The sequence below is a fragment of the Mesoplodon densirostris genome, chromosome 8 (genome assembly GCF_025265405.1).
Source record: "Mesoplodon densirostris isolate mMesDen1 chromosome 8, mMesDen1 primary haplotype, whole genome shotgun sequence".
NCBI classification, from domain to species: Eukaryota; Metazoa; Chordata; class Mammalia; order Artiodactyla; family Ziphiidae; genus Mesoplodon; species Mesoplodon densirostris.
Window position 1 is genome coordinate 19,844,682 of NC_082668.1, and position 16,173 is coordinate 19,860,854.

Here is a 16,173-nt window from a genome sequence, read left to right on the forward strand (position 1 = left end):
CTCTCTGTGTGTTGTACAGCTGTCTTTGCCCTTATTTCATCTGGCTCCTTTCCATGGTGTCTGTTTCCACTGGCAGAAGTGTCTCTGCATCCTGCCTTGCCGGGCACTCAGTCTAACTCTATGGCTCAGGGAAAGGAAAAAAGATAGAATGGGAAAGGGGGAAGATGAGAAAAGGAGGAGAGGAATGATTTGTGTAGAGGGATAGGTTGGTATCTACGTATGTATTAGGTACTTGCTAAATAGTGAAGGAATGCATACGTGAACGTAGGAAACAATTTGTTTCATATATTCATTCATTCTACGACCATTTGTTCAGCACCTCTAATATGCAAGGACGTATATGTGTTTTAATAATGGTACATGTAGAAATGAAGCAGAATCATGGTGTCTGAGGATCAAGGGCAGAAAGAGGAGCACAAGGCTGGAAAGACACCCAACTGGGAAAGGAAGGTAATGAGCTTCTTACAGCGTGTATAAATAGGCAGCGGAAACAGAAACCAAGATTGAGGAAAGGGGACCAAGTTAGGTGAGGAATAGGGGATTGTAAAGGGCTTTATCATGGCCCCATACGTCACAGTGAGAAACTAAGGCCCAGGGAAGTTTAGGCAATGTCCTAGACTCACATGTCGGCAGCAGAGACTGCCAGTCCCTTATACTCACCCAAGTACTGTGAGCTGGGACCTACTTTTGCTCTGCCTTGGGAAGACTGTGGGGTATGGTTCTTTCTGGATCAGTGGATGACAGTATGGAGCTGAGGGCATTAGGCACAGCACTGTACTTGGACTTCTGTGGCATCGTCTTCTGGTGAGGTGTGTCTTAATCATAGGCACAGAGGGAACTAACTGTACGAAGTGCTGTGGTTTTTGAGTGTGCTGAGATCCAGCTGCCTCTTGTGGCTCCTCCAAACATCCCTCAACTGCCTAATAGTCTACCATCAGTGATTATTTATAGCTAAATCGTTAGTCCCATTAAAATAAAATCCTCCTGAGTGATTACCATAAATGTCAGGATAGTGGTTACTTTTGGGAGGAGGGAGGAGTTGTGATGGGATGGGGACCATAGCTGGCTTCTGAAATAGCTGACCAAGCTCTATTTCTGGTTGTGGGTGCTAATAAGGGTTTTCACTTCATAATAACTTATTAAGCTATACATTTTCTTTATGTAGTTTTCTGTATCTGTGTTATATTTTATGATAAAATGTTTTCACATTTTATTAACTGGTAATTTCAGAAGCCTTACGGGTCTTTCATAATTTATACCTAAGTTGAGTTTACTGTACTAAGAGCAGGTTTTGGTAAAGGAAAAGGAGTATGCAGGGAGTAGAGGCAGAAGACGGAAGTCCATTCACGGAGAACAGGAAGATTAGGAGGCATCAAGATTTAAACTGTGCTGATTTCATATTTTACTTAATAGTGGTCCTGTCTCACATGCTCGTCTTACTCTCCCATTTCCACTTCTCCAACATCATCATGTCCTTATTTTTCCATACTTCCCCTTCCCCTTCCCCACTCCCCTTCTGCATTCCAGGATTACACACAGTTTGCCTCTCTGAGTCACTATTTGCCTCACCTAATTGCAGCCCAACCTCCTTCCCTTCTGGGTGTTCTGTGAGGGGTATTATCACCCCCCCAGGGTTTTCTGGTAGAGTTCGAATCTCAAACATTCTGTTTCAGTGTTCTCATAAGCACCCCAGATCATGTGTTCTGATTTTTGGGAAAGGCACTTGGAGACCTTCACAAGGTTCATGTGGCTCCAAAGAATGGCTTAGAAGACATGTTCACTGCAGAATGCTCCTCAGACACAGGACGGGAGCAGACAGACAGGGCCCTGTGCCTAGGAACTGTCCATCTGGTTTAGTTGCTCCTATTTCCATAATGATCCTGGCCCTTCCCCCACTGTTGTCTATTATTAACAGATCCAGAAACCTGATCAGGGTAGCAGCAGCAGAGGGACTTTCTGGGAACCATGCCCAGGAAAGGCCTAGAAGTCCTAAATTGAAATGAAGGGGCAGCTGGCAGAGGGAGACCTAAACAGTACACTCTCTTACTGCCACGCAGGCAAGCCTAAACTCTCCTCCTGACACCCAGGGGAGATGCCCTAAACTTCTCTGCTTCTCAGGAGTCAGGTTGGGGTTTCAGAGACCTCTTTCCCAGACCATCCAACCAAACTACTCTAACTTCTGAAGTAAAGCCCCCTTCTTGTTGGTCAAAAAGGCAACTCAAAATATTAAATTCCATCTAAAAAATCATCATATGAGACCACCTGCTGAATTAAAAGCCAAGATATATAACTTCAAAAGACCACAGAATATGTAGCCACTCTTCCATTCCAGCAAAACAAAACAAAACCAAAAAAAACCCCAAAACAAAAACAAAAAACCACCAAAACCACCAAGGGGAGTGGGAACAAGGAGGTATAAAATAAACCAGAGAACAAGATGATAGAACTTAGAACTAAAAATGCAAAGGGTGTAAATGCAAAGGGCGTAAGAGGTAAAACTTTCAGAAAATTCACAAAATACAAGTGTATGCTATTTATAAGCCATATCTCAGAAAGGTGGTACTAAAATGTTGAAAGTTAAAGGAGGATATCTGGGTGTGGAAGGACTCCAATTTCATTTTTATTCAAGATTGCCTTGGCTGTTTTGGCACTTTGCATTTCCATGCAAATTTTAGAATCAGCTTGTCAATTTTCACAAAAACAAACCTGTTGGGATTTTACTTAGAATTGAGTTTCACCAGCAGATCAATTTGAGAGAACTGTCATCCTTACAATATTATTTTCCAATCCATGGAGTCGATATATGTCTTCATCTTTGTCTTTTTTTTTTTTTTTTACATTTAAGGCATTTCAATTTTTTAATTTTCAAAATGTATTCATTGGGCTTCCCTGGTGTCGCAGTGGTTGAGAATCCGCCTGCCGATGCAGGGGACACGGGTTCGTGCCCTGGTCCGGGAAGATCCCACATGCCACGGAGCGGCTAGGCCCGTGAGCCACGGCCACTGAGCCTGCGCGTCCGGAGCCTGTGCTCTGCAACGGGAGAGGCCACAACAGTGAGAGGCCCACGTAACGCAAAAAAAATAAATAAATAAAAAAGTATTCATTTATGTTATTGTCAGATCGTAAAGTCATCCCGGAAATTTCATTAGGGTTAAAAATGCTTCTCAAATCTAACGTTATCTTATATACAATTTAAAGAAATAAAACTAAGTTATTGTGAAACTTTCACAGTGAGATTTCCAAATAGCTGAGAACATAGGCAAGTTTCCCCTTTGCTTCCAACAGACAGAAGCTAACCTATAACAAGGAAGAAAAATATTTGGTGAATTGACTATACATGATTTGACCACACACCTGTCAGTCTTTCTTTCAAGAATGTTTCATTGTTCTCAATGTAAAGATTCTGCATATCTTTTGACAAATCTATTGATATTTCGAGCTATTTGTTATCCTATTATAAACAATATATTTTTGAAATTTCATTTTCTATTTATTGTATCTATAATCTTATTTTTTTTTAAATCTTTTATTAATTAAAAAATTTTTTTAAATTTAGAAACACAATTGATTTTTTGGGGGCGGTATATTGACTTTGTATTCTGTGACCTTGCTAAATTCACTTAATCCTGAGTCTGTAGATTCTTTTGGATTATTTACATACACAATTATGTTGTCAGCACTTTTTTTGTTCCTTTATAATCTTGTTTTCTTTTTATTTATTTATTTATTTATTTATTTTTTGTGGTACGCGGGCCTCTCACTGTTGTGGCCTCTCCCGTTGCGGAGCACAGGCTCCGGATGCGCAGGCTCAGCGGCCATGGCTCACGGGCCCAGCCGCTCCGCGGCATATGGGATCCTTCCGGACCGGGGCACGAACCCGTATCCCCTGCATCGGCAGGCGGACTCTCAACCACTGCGCCACCAGGGAGGCCCTCTTGTTTTCTTTTTAAAAAATCTTTTATTAATTAAAAAAATTTTAATGTTTTAAAAAACATTTATTTGGCTGTGCTGGGTCTTAGTTGCAGCATGCAGGATCTTTAGTTGCAGCAACATGGGATCTTTAGTTGAAGCATGAGGGATCTTTAGTTATGGAATACGGGATCTTTAGTTGCAGCATGAGGGATCTTTAGTTATGGCATGCAGGATCTTTAGTTGCAGCATGCGGGCTAGAGCCCTGACCAGGGATTGAACCCAGGCCCCCTGCATTGGGAGCACAGTCTTAACCACTGGACCACCAGGGAAGTCCCTTCTTTTATTTTCTTGACTAATCACACTGGCTGGGACCAGTATAATGGTATACGGAGTTGTGATAGTGGACATCCTTATCTTATTCATCTCATGGAGAATGATTTCAATATTTTATCATTGAGAGGTTTACTGTAGGGTTTTTATTAAGATTTTTCTTTTATTTTTAAATTTTTTTTGTTTTCATGAATATGAAACTTTTTACTTCTTTAAATTATAATTAAATTTTATTTTGGGTTAAAGTGATTACACACACACACACATATATATTTGTGTGTAATCAATTAACCTACCTACCTATATTTAACCTACCTACGTACATATGTTAAGATTTTTATGAGATTAAGGATATACCCTTGTATTTCTGGTTTTCAAAGTTTTTAAAAATCATGAATAGCTGTTGAATAGTGTTCTTTCCTGCATCTGTCTAGATTGATTTTTCTCCTTATACATTGATTGCGTGAATTGAATCCATTAGTTTTCAAGTGTTGAATCAATCTTGTATTTTTGCAGTAAACCCAAATTAGGTATGACCTATTATCATTTTTATATATCGCTAGATTTGACTTGCTTATTTTGTCTGGCAGTTTTACATTAACATTCCCGGGAGAGATTAGCACCTGGTTTTCTTTTCTGGTGATATCTTTGATAGTTTTTGGTGGCTGGGTTATACTGCTTCAAAAGTGAATTGAGGGGCCTTCCCTGGTGCAGTGGTTGAGAGTCCGCCTGCCGATGCAGGGGACACGGGTTCGTGCCCCGGTCCGGGAAGATCCCACGTGCCGCGGAGCGGCTAGGCCCGTGAGCCATGGCCGCTGAGCATGCGCGTCCGGAGCCTGTGCTCCGCAACGGGAGAGGCCACAACAGTGAGAGGCCCGCGTACCGCAAAAAAAGAAAAAAAAAAGAAGTGAATTGAGGGACTTCCCTGGTGGTCCAGTGGTTAAGACTCCATGCTCTCAATGCAGGGGGCCCGGGTTTGATCCCTGGTCAGAGGACTAGATCCTGCATGCCACAACTAAGAGCCCACATGCCTCAACTAAAAATCCCGCGTGCCAAAACTAAGACCTGGTGCAGCCAAATAAATAAATAAATATATTTTTAAAAAGTGAATTGAGATCTGTTCCCCTTTTCTATGGTTTCTGGAAGTTTATGATACTGGTGACTCTCAAGATATGAATGATGTCCCTTTTTCCATTAAAAAATATTTTATTTATTTTTGGGTGCATCAGGTCTTAGTTGCGGCACACGGGCTTCAGAGCATGTGGGCTCTCTAGTTGTGGCATGCAGGCTTAGTTGCCCCGTAGCATGAGGGATCTTACTTCCCCGACCAGGGATTGAACCTGCGTCCCTGCACTGGAAGGCAGATTCTTAACCATTGGACCACCAGGGAAGTCCCTCTTTTTTCATTTCTAATGTTGAGCGTTTTTTCCTGATCAGTCTATGGGTTTATCAGTTTTACTGTTTTTGAGGGAATGACTTTTGGCTTCACTGATTTTTATTGTACATGTTTTCTATTTCACTGTTTTTTTTCCTGCATTCTTCCTTCTACATATTGAATTTGCTATTCTTTCCCAGTTTCTTGACGTGAAAACTTAGATCACTGACTTCAGCCTTTTGTAATGTGTGAGTTTAAAGTTATATATTTTAGTGCTTTACCTGTATACCATAGGTTTTGATATGGCATATCTTCATTACCAGTTAATTTTATTTCCTTTGTGCTTTTTTTTTTTTCTGTGACCAGTGGGTTATTTAGAACTCTACTGCCTATTTTATAAACAGTTACGGACTTTCCAGTTTCGTTTTGTTTTTTTTCCCTAGCTTAATCCCACTGTGTTCAGAGAACACTGTATTATTTTAAATTATTTTGGAAATTTCCTGAGGCTTACTTGATGGTCCAGCTATGATCAATTTTGGTAAAAGCTTTTGGTGCAATTAAAAATATGTATACTGTTGGTTCTGTGACAATGTTCTATGTATGTCAGTTAAGCTAGGTTTAACTGTGTTGTTCAACTTACCTATTATATCTGCTTTTAAAATAAATGTATTATTTAAAAAAATTTAAATTCCACAACATTCTGGAAAGAAAAATCTCATTTCATTCTATGGTTTCCTATTTTAAATGTTTTCCTTGGACTTTTGATAGCAGTTAACTTTGCGTATTCTCCCTCTCCCCCTCATACTTTCCCAGCCTTTGAGCAGCAGGAATAGTGAGCAAGGGAATCATACATATAGCTAGTAAGGAAGCTCTGAAGGCTACCAATGCCTCTCCTTGCCCTGTTCCATCAGTGAAACGAAGGCCCTCAAGCCTTGGAAAAAAGAAGCTGGAAGCAGAGGTTGGCTCTGTCCCACTGAGAGCCAGGAACAGGGATGGAAACAACTCTGGAGATGTGCTCTAAGTCTTGAACCCTGGAAGGAAATGAATATTAAAGTCTTTGATAAAATGTTTCAAGTTTTACCTCTTCATTTATAGAAGTCTCTCCCACACTAGTACTGTTCTGGCTACTACAGCCAGGAGTGAGGCTCTGCCCCAGCAAGAGATACTTTATCAGAAAAAGGGCACCCTCTCAGCCTTGCAAACAGCTTTTATACATCAGTAATCTTCTCCCAAAGGATCTATCTACAAAGGAACCATCACTGCCCTCTTGGCAGTGTGTGTGTGTAGTTCAACAGAGGTAGAGGCAAGGTTGATGAGGATCATCTGACTACAGTGCCTAGATACCTCGATATTGACAAAATAAAATCTCCAGTTTAAAAGAAAAATTATTGTTACAAAAACAGAAGCATGTTTTATTTCAATCCTGTTGAGGGAGTGAGAAGGATGGAACACAGAAAATGCGGGGGGGGGGAGGGGTCCTCTTTATACACACACGATATCAGGATCAACTACAAGGAACAATACCCATTTCCACCCCTCCCCCCAACTCCTACATGGGGTCCAAGGCCAGCTGAGAATAGATGGTACAAGAATTAAGATACCATTGGCCCAGTACAATGGCCAATGCACCGAAAGATGGAGAAGAGAATTTTTCAGGGAGCAAGGCCTGGCCCTCAGCTGCTTCCCCAGACAAGGGGGAATGAGAAAACTTTGGCTCAGCAGGAAGGCGGTTGGCAAAAATCAGGATTACCCTAGCTGGACTCTCCACGTCAAAACTATGGGCTGAAGGGAGTCAAGACATTTATCCAGTCCATGCTGTTCTCTGATTTCTCCAAGACTTCTTCTCTTCAGGCTTGAGATTAGTGAGAGCTGGCCTGGTTCTCCTCTTCATTTTGGAAAGCAGGGGAATAAGTGCTTATCCGACCCTTTCTACATCTAGGCTACTTAATTACTACCTTCTTGGCTCTAAAGAGACAGAAGCCAACTAACAAGCCGGCTCCCTTTGTGAAAGTCGGCTTGAAAGAGCCCTTGGGTTGGCAAAACTGCCTCTGCAAAGGTTTCTCTGAGCCTGCCCCTTATAAACCCTCCCCAAACGTATTCAGGGACACCTTCAATCATGTGAGATGTGGACCAAAAATACTCGGTCTCTCTCTAGTTGGGTTAATAATCCCATCTTTGACTGGAGATGGGGATTAGAGACAGAGAAAGCAGGTGATGGCAGGGGGAAGGACTGGGGGAAAGCAAGGCATTTCACACTGCAGATTCAAGTCTCTGGATCGTGAATAGAGTCACCTAAAGCTCCAGAGGAGGAAGGGGGATTCTCTGACACAATATGAAAAAGTGTAAAATATTTTAGTGGCGACCCTGTAATTCCCATAGACCAAAAGGGAATGTGTCAAAAAAAAAAAAAAAAAAAGATGGAATAAGTGAGCAAGCAGAGTCCAGCCCTCTATCTTAAATCTGAATAAAATTAACTCATTCAGCTAATACTGCTTCAAGTACAATCGTGAAGACAGATGGAACTGTACATTCACACTAGGGCAAAGAATAGGATCAAGTAACCTATCATCTTAAGCACAGACACCTCCCTTTTAAAAGTCATCTAGAAAATACCTTTGAGGACTTGAATTGAAGGTGACGTCCACCATCTCCTCTCCTCCCCCGATACAATACCCTTCCAGGACAGCCTGATGAATTAAGACGTCTGTTTTAAGTTTAATAGGAGGGAAGTGAAGAAGGGAAAAGCACAGAGATTTGGAAATGCTAGCAGCTAAAGCCAAAGGCAAGGTTAAGGTCCTTATGGCATCCCGAACTAGGGGTAAAAGAATGGGAAAGGGAAGGGAAACAGGCGGTGGGTTCCTGCTGTCCTTTGGCTTTATATCCTTCCCCTGCCTCCCATTCCTCCCAACAGCTCATGCAGCTACTGGCCTGCTAGAGGGGATGTAATGCCCAGACCAACTTTTTATTGAGCTTACGCATCTAACAGACTTGTAAACGGTACCAACTGACAAAGTTTTGCTGAATATTACAGCTTGTGTCCACTAAATACGCCTCTCTCTGAGATTAAAAACAAAAAACCAAAGTAAACAAATACTGAGAGAGAGGATGAAGAGACACATCTTGAGTCTTCCAGGAAGGCAAACTAAGAAAACGCCACATGGCTTGGTCCCAGGTGTTCACCGTGCCTAGAGTGCTGCTGCTGTTACCACCGTCTCCCCTCCCTGCCAGTGGCTGGGTAGAGGCGAGGGAGAACGGTCATCCTGGGCATGCTGCAAATACAGCATTTGCTGGTGTCGACACCCTCCTTGGCTGTGGTGGCAGAACACTGTGTCAGGAGCCCGTTTCCTGGGAGCAGCAGAGGGAGCCCAGGTCCTCAGGGCGGCCTGATGGCAGCTCATACACCTCAGCAAGGGTACCGTGCCCCTTTTCTCCAGTGCAGTTCAGCATTGAGGTCGTCTATTCCCAGTCGGCGATAAAACCTGAGCTGTATTCCTCGCAGGTTCCCCCTCCCTTCCCCAACTTGGGGGAGTAGTGGGAGGGGACGGGGGAGGATCACTGAGGGGGCAGGGGGATACCCCGGGGATCGGTGACCTGGCCCTCTTGCAGGTTCTTCACGAGTTGTGCAAGCCAGCGTTTAGTGGTGGTGTCATCTTTTAGCACCTGGGCGAAGGTCGTGTCCTTCAGCTGGTCAGGGAGGCACTGCCTCAGTGCTTCACGTGCCCTACATCAGAAATAAACAAACCGACCAGGGAGACCAAACAAATAAACCCACATCTGGGGGACAGGGAAGAGCCCTTTTCTTAGATATAAATACATAGAATCCTGGGAATCTATGGTTCTGTCAAGGTACTTTAAGAAGCCATTAAAATTCTTTAAAGCTTATGTTAGGCATAGGCTCAGATTGCTCCAGGATCTGTTGTCTGCAAACATTTTCAGAATGATGCCCCAATGTAGAATTTTGTGACAAAGCAAATGGAATAAAATGGTGCAATAATTTACTTCAATTCAAACTGCTTTCTGATTTATTACAGTAAACACTGTCATAATACTCATGTTGGAAATATATGGATTATATAGTAAATGAAATATTCCAAAATCAGTACATTAACAGGGGATATGACCTCACCCATAGTATGATAAACTAATGAACTTTAAACTGATATGAATTTGTGTCTTTCCAAAAACAGCTTCAGTTTTATAGTTAAAACCTTTAATAAGAGATGAGCAGTAAAAACAAAACTATGGTAACATTATTATCAGATGAACTTTTAAATGTTTCATTTACTTTAAAATATGACCGGTAAAAGTCGAATCTGAAAACTCAAAAAGGTAAATGTTAACTATTTATAAGGCTGTTTTTGAAAAAAAGTTATAGCTTTTGTACTCAGCCTAGTTTCTTTGTACAAGGAGAGTTTTAAATAAACATATTTTCAAGCTTTGGTGAAAACAGGAACCACTAAAGAACAGGACAAAATGGTCAAAGAAATAGTTAGGACTTAAATAACCTCAGTGGCAGGAGGCTGAGTTCACATTAAATCAAGTTATCCTCATTCCTAAGAACACAGAAATCAACCCATTATGTGGTTTAGCAGAATCTGAGCAAGTGGCTTTCAGCATGAATTATGGATTTACAAAGCAAAAGGTTAAATATTTCTAAAACGCGTTGTATCTACAATGTATGATTTCTGGCAGAAAGATTACGAACATAGGGAGATAAAATAATTAGCTCAAGGACTTTACAGGAAGAGAACTGGAAATATAATTCAAGAGCCCTCTGGGCCTGTTCCTTTCTTAAGAGACCTTTGAAAGTATACTTTTCTTTCTGACCACCTGGAGTAGCAACAGAAAGCTCAAACCACAGGAGTAATGTATCATAAGATTCACTGTCTGAACTCTCTGGAATTTTAGAGTAGGGTACGGAGTTCCAGTGGGGAGATAAAACTCTGATGGATTTTTAAATTCAGCACTTCAGATTTTAAAAGGAATTAATCAAGGTCTGTCTCAGACAAGCTAAATATAGTTTTATCCCTTCCCTGTCCTAAAGACATAGGAGCTATGCCATGAGATGGGGCAACTGCTCACCAGAGTATTTCCCCTGAAATACTCACCAGAGTATTTAAGTCCTATGAATCCTATAAATGTTTACCTGGGATTATCTGAGAGTCGAAGGTAACATCTTACTACATGCTTCAGCAAACGGGCGGAAGGCTCTTTGGATAGCTGCAGGACCATCTTACCCTGTTTCCCCCCAAACGAGGTGGGATAGGAAAAAAACACACAAAACACAAAATAATCCGAGTTGATATCAGAGATCAGATATTGCAAGAACTGTTATACAAGATTCCACAGTTGTCATTTCTAGTTGGGAGACTGAAGCAGCTCAGTGTCGACTGCAAAGCGACTAAGCTGTGTGATCAGAAGCAGTTACAAAGAAGGCAAATGAAAGAACTCACCAAGATCATGGCAACATGGGAGAAACGCTCGTATGTCTGACATATATAAGCCAAACCAGTGTCATCTAAGAGGATCTTCTGGAGGATAAATGTGGCAACCTGGAGTAAAACAAAATTAAGGAGTCCAAAAACGTTGCTCAGACTTGTCTTCCAACTGTCTACTTTTCTCCCAGGAATAACCATAAGCAGAAAACTAAGCAAATACCCTTGCATTCTATATAACTTACTTGACGAGACACGCAGAGTACAAAAAAATTAATAAATATTACCATATTGAACATATACTATGTGCTGGAATTTTTCCTTAAGCCATAACATGCCTTATCTTATTTTCACAACAAACCTATGAAGTAGGTACCATTGTTATTCTCATTTTACATAAAAGGTAGGTAATTATCAGAGTCTTAAAAACAGAGAGACTGTCTCAGTTACTGAACACCTACTATGTGCCAGGTATAACTGTTAATAAATAACTTGCCAGGTTAAGGTCCCAAGTGACAAAGCTACTAACTCACAGAGTTGAGATCAGACCTAGTTAAACACAGAGCCTCTTCCCTTTTCCATGGGCCAAGATGATTTTAGCAATTCAGCTATGCCTCATCTCTTCCGAATGAGTTAGGTAAAGCTTTTCTTATTCTTAAAAGATCTTAAAGAAAATAAGACTTTTAAGCCTCCCTTCGAAAATTGTTCCAACAGTAATAAAGAATATACTCACTTTAAGCTCATTAACTCTTACATAGATGGGATTAAAAAATACTAGTTTAATTCAAGTCAAATGATTATTATAATGATTCTCTTCCTCAGCTGCTCTTCAGAATCAACTGTGGGAACTGTTCGTTTTATTTTACTATTTTACTGGGGTATAACATTGTGGTTGGCTAAATGATGGCCCCCAAAGATATCTAGGTCCTAATCACCAAACCCTGGGGATGCTACTTTATATGGCGAAAGGGACTTTACAGATGTGACTAAGTTAAGAATCTTAGGGGAAGATCAATCATCCTGGATTATCCAGGTGGGCCCTAAATATAATCATCACAAGTGTCCTTAAAGAGGAAAGTGGAGGGAGATTTGACAATAGAGGAGAAGGTGATGTGACCGAAGCAGAGAGAGATTTGACCATGCTACACTGCTGGCTTTGAAGATGGAAGAGGGGGCAGTGAGCCAAGAAATGCAATTCTAAAAGCTGGAAAAGTCAAGGAAAGGGACTCTCTCCTCGAGCTTCCAGAGGGAATGTTGCTCTTACTGGCACCCTGACTTTAGCTTGGTTAAACTGATTTACGGTTGCTGGCTTCCAGAACTGTAAGAGAATAAATTTGTGGTGTTTTAACCCACCAAGCTTGTGGCAATCTGTTATAGCAGCAATAAGAAACTAATACAAACATATACACAGTAAAATGTGTAAAGTGCACTAATCTTAAGTGTATCTTAATTTTTATCTCCTACACATCTGTGAACCACAACCAGATTAAAATACAGAACACTAGGAGGTTGGGATTAACACATACACAATATTATATATAAAATAGATAACCAACAAGGACCAACTGTATAGCACAGGGAACTATACTCAATATCTTGTAATAACCTGTAATGGAAGAGAATGTAAAAAAAGAAAAAAAAATGAATCATTTTGTGGTACACCCGAAACTAACACAACATTGTAAATCAACTATATTTCAATAAAAATGAAATAAAATAAAAATTTTAAATAAAATAAAATACAGAACATTTCCAGTACCCCAGAAGATTCCCTTGTGCCTTTTCCCAGTCAATATCCTCCCCTGAGAGGTAATCACTATTCTGACTTATCCTCACTGACTGTTCTTGCCCGTTCTTGAATTTCACATACATATATGAGTCACATGGTAGGAACTCATATATATCTGGCTTCTTTCACTTGACATAATATCAGTCACGTTGCATGTATCAGCAGTTCATGCTTCTTAACTATTGTGTAGTTTACTTTGTAACTATACTACAATTTATCCTTCATGAGTAAAAATGCTATAAATACTCCTATATATGTTTTTAATGCCTATGAGAGCTTTTTTTTTTTTTTTTTTTTGCCGTGCTGTGTGGCTTGTGGGATCTTAGTTCTCTGCCCAGAGATCAAACCTGGGCCCTTGGCAGTGAAAGCGTGCAGTCCTAACCACTGGCCTGCCAGGGAATTCTCGAGAGTTCATTTTTCTTGGGTATACATTTTTGGGTGATAGGGTAGGTTTATGTTTATAGTGGATACTGCCAAACAGCTTTCCAAAATAACTTATACTATACACTCACCCAGGGGGATTTAAAAAAAAACACAAATGTCCATACTTTATCACCCTGCAGAATGGTTCAGTAGGTCAGACATGGGACCTGGACATTGATGTTTTAAAAACACTTCACAGGAACTTCTCTGGTGGTCCAGTGGTTAAGGATCAACCTTCCAATACAGGGGATGTGGGTTCGATCCCTGGTCGGGGAACTAAGATCCCACATGCTGTGGGGCAACTAACCCCAGGTGCCGCCACTACTGAGCCCACGTGCCACAACTAGAGAGAAGCCCGCTCGCTACAACGAAAGAGCCTGTGTGCCGCAACTAAGACCTAACACTGCCAAAAAAAACAAACCCAAAGAAACAAAAACACTTCACAGGTGATCATGCCACACAGCTCTGACTGAGAATCTCTGCTTTACTGGGTGTCTACTATGGCAAGGCGTTTGACTAAGCTTTGTACATAAAAAGTGAACACAACGAGGTGTCTGCTTGCATGGAGCAAAAGAAGAAAGACTTGCCAGGAAGTGACTACAAACCATAAAACGTAGGATAGGAGAAGTATTCTACTTGAAGCGTAAAGGTCAATGGGAACATCTACACATCAAGGATGAATTAATTCTAGTAATGGGCAAGGAATGTAAATAGGGGAGGGATCATTAGGATGGGGGCTCCTGGAAGAAATGTCACTAAAGAAGAAACGAATCTTTTTCTGTCCCAGCCATAAGAAGCCAACTTGAAAAAACCCTATTCATAGGCAACTATGAATAAAAAATGACAGAATACAGTTGTAACCATTCCAATCCGGTCCCGGAAAGCCACTGAAATTAACGAAAGGAATAAAATTAAGGGACAAATGAGAGAAGAAAAGCATGAACAGGGACTTCCCTGGTGACGCAGTGGTTAAGAATCGCCTGCCAATGCAGGGGACAGGGGTTCGAGCCCTGGTCCGGGAAGATCCCACATGCAGCGGAGCAACTAAGCCCGGGAGACACAACTACTGAGCCTGCGCTCTAGAGCCCACGAGCCACAACTACTGAAGCCTGCGCGCCTAGAGCCCGTGCTCCACAACAAGAAAAGCCACTGCAACGAGAATACCGTGCACTGCAACGAAGGGTAGCCCCTGTTCACCGCAACTAGAGAAAGCCTGCGCACAGCAACGAAGACTCAATGCAGCCATAAACAAACAAACAAACAAATTTATTTATTTTTTAAAAAAAAAGAAAGGAAGAAAAGCATGAACATAGATCACATGTCACTTATTCTTTGTGTGTTAGTAGAAAATTAAAGACAGAGGTTTAAATCCTCCCTAACACACACACCCTAGATGGCAGGCTGGGTGGAAAAGTATTCAGAGGTAAAATACTTAAAAGCTGCCAACTTCAGCTCATAACATCTCTCTTTCCATCCATTATTTTTAAACAAATGGCAATCTTGGATAAAAAGACGCCCACAGGGAAACTTTATATAGAGACATACCCTACACAGGGGTAACAAGTAATACTTATCTGCATTTTCAAGGAAATTGAAGAGAATGTGGACTTTAAAAAACATTTAAAAGAATTCAGAGAGGGCTTCCCTGGTGGTGCAGTGGTTGGAAGTCCGCCTGCCGATGCAGGGGCACAGGTTCGTGCCCCGGTCCGGGAAGATCCCACATGCCACGGAGCGGCTGGGCCCGTGAGCCATGGCCGCTGAGCCTGCGCGTCCGGAAAAAAAAAAAAAAAAAAAAAAAAAAAGAATTCAAAGAACATAAAAAATTCAAAGAAGAGCTGAAAGGACATGAGAAGTGAGAGGCAGAGACTAGAGGAAAAATATTAATACAAAATTAAACTGCTACATGTATACACAGAATATTTCTGGAAGGATTCTACAAGAAAGTAGTAATACTGGTTACCACTGGGGAGAAGAACTGAGAGGCTATGGTAGGAGACTTACATTTGTTTGTATACCCATTTGTAGTAGCAACTGAATTTTTACTTTATTTGTATTGTGTATTCAAAACAAAAAAAATTTAAATCATTACATCCAACTCAGCAATCAGTATTTACCGAATTAAAAGTTAGAGTGACTAGTCTAGTCAACGTGACTAGACATACTTTGGAAGCAGAGTTAAGATATTACTAAAATAGTCAGAAACGTGGAAAAGTAGCCTTGAGAAAAATCACGATATGAAATTAAAGACAGAAAGTAGAGAGGGAAAAGATATATATTTGAAAAATAGACAATACAGCATAACTGATGTTGCTGGAGCAAGAGGCCAAAACAAATTAAAGGGAAAACTATAAAATTAACCAAAAAAGAGACACAAAGAGTAGGCTCTTCCAGAAAAAAAATCTGATATAAGATTATCAAATGATGGACTTCCCTGGTGGTCCAGTGGTTAAGAATCCACCTGCTAAGGCAGGGGACATAGGTTCAATTCCTGCTCTGGGAAGATCCCACATGCCGCAGGGCAACTAAGCCTGTGTGCCACAACTACTGAGCCTGTTCTCTAGGGCCCATGAGCCACAACTACTGAGCCCACATGCCACAACTACTGAAGCCCGCACACCTAGAGCCCGTGCTCCACAACAAGAGAAGCCACCACAATGAGAAGCCCACACACTGCAACGAAGAGTAGCCCCTGCTCGCCACAACTAGAGAAAGCCTGCGCACAGCAACGAAGACCCAGCGCAGCCAAAAGAAAAAAAAATTATCAAATGAACTTAAAAATTATAAAAGAAGCTTATAGATACCACGCAGAAAAAGCAAGTTCACCAATGAAAGGAAAATATTAGGCTGACCCAAGGTTTCACTACAACATTCAATACCAGAAGACAACAGGGCTATGACAGTGGAGTTCT

General features: G+C 41.2%; 1 protein-coding gene across 1 annotated transcript in view; it reads right to left on the reverse strand.

The window, feature by feature from the left end:
* Positions 1 to 7,002: 7,002 nt before the first annotated feature.
* CNOT9 (CCR4-NOT transcription complex subunit 9) overlaps positions 7,003 to 16,173 on the reverse strand; it is a 28,189-nt gene continuing 19,018 nt past the window's right edge. The window contains exons 6-8 of the mRNA XM_060107065.1: positions 11,071 to 11,169; positions 10,764 to 10,855; positions 7,003 to 9,338 (exon numbers count right to left, since the gene is read on the reverse strand). Coding sequence (XP_059963048.1) covers positions 9,170 to 9,338; positions 10,764 to 10,855; positions 11,071 to 11,169 — 360 coding nt within the window. The 3' untranslated portion in view covers positions 7,003 to 9,169. The remainder of the gene's footprint in view (positions 9,339 to 10,763; positions 10,856 to 11,070; positions 11,170 to 16,173) is intronic.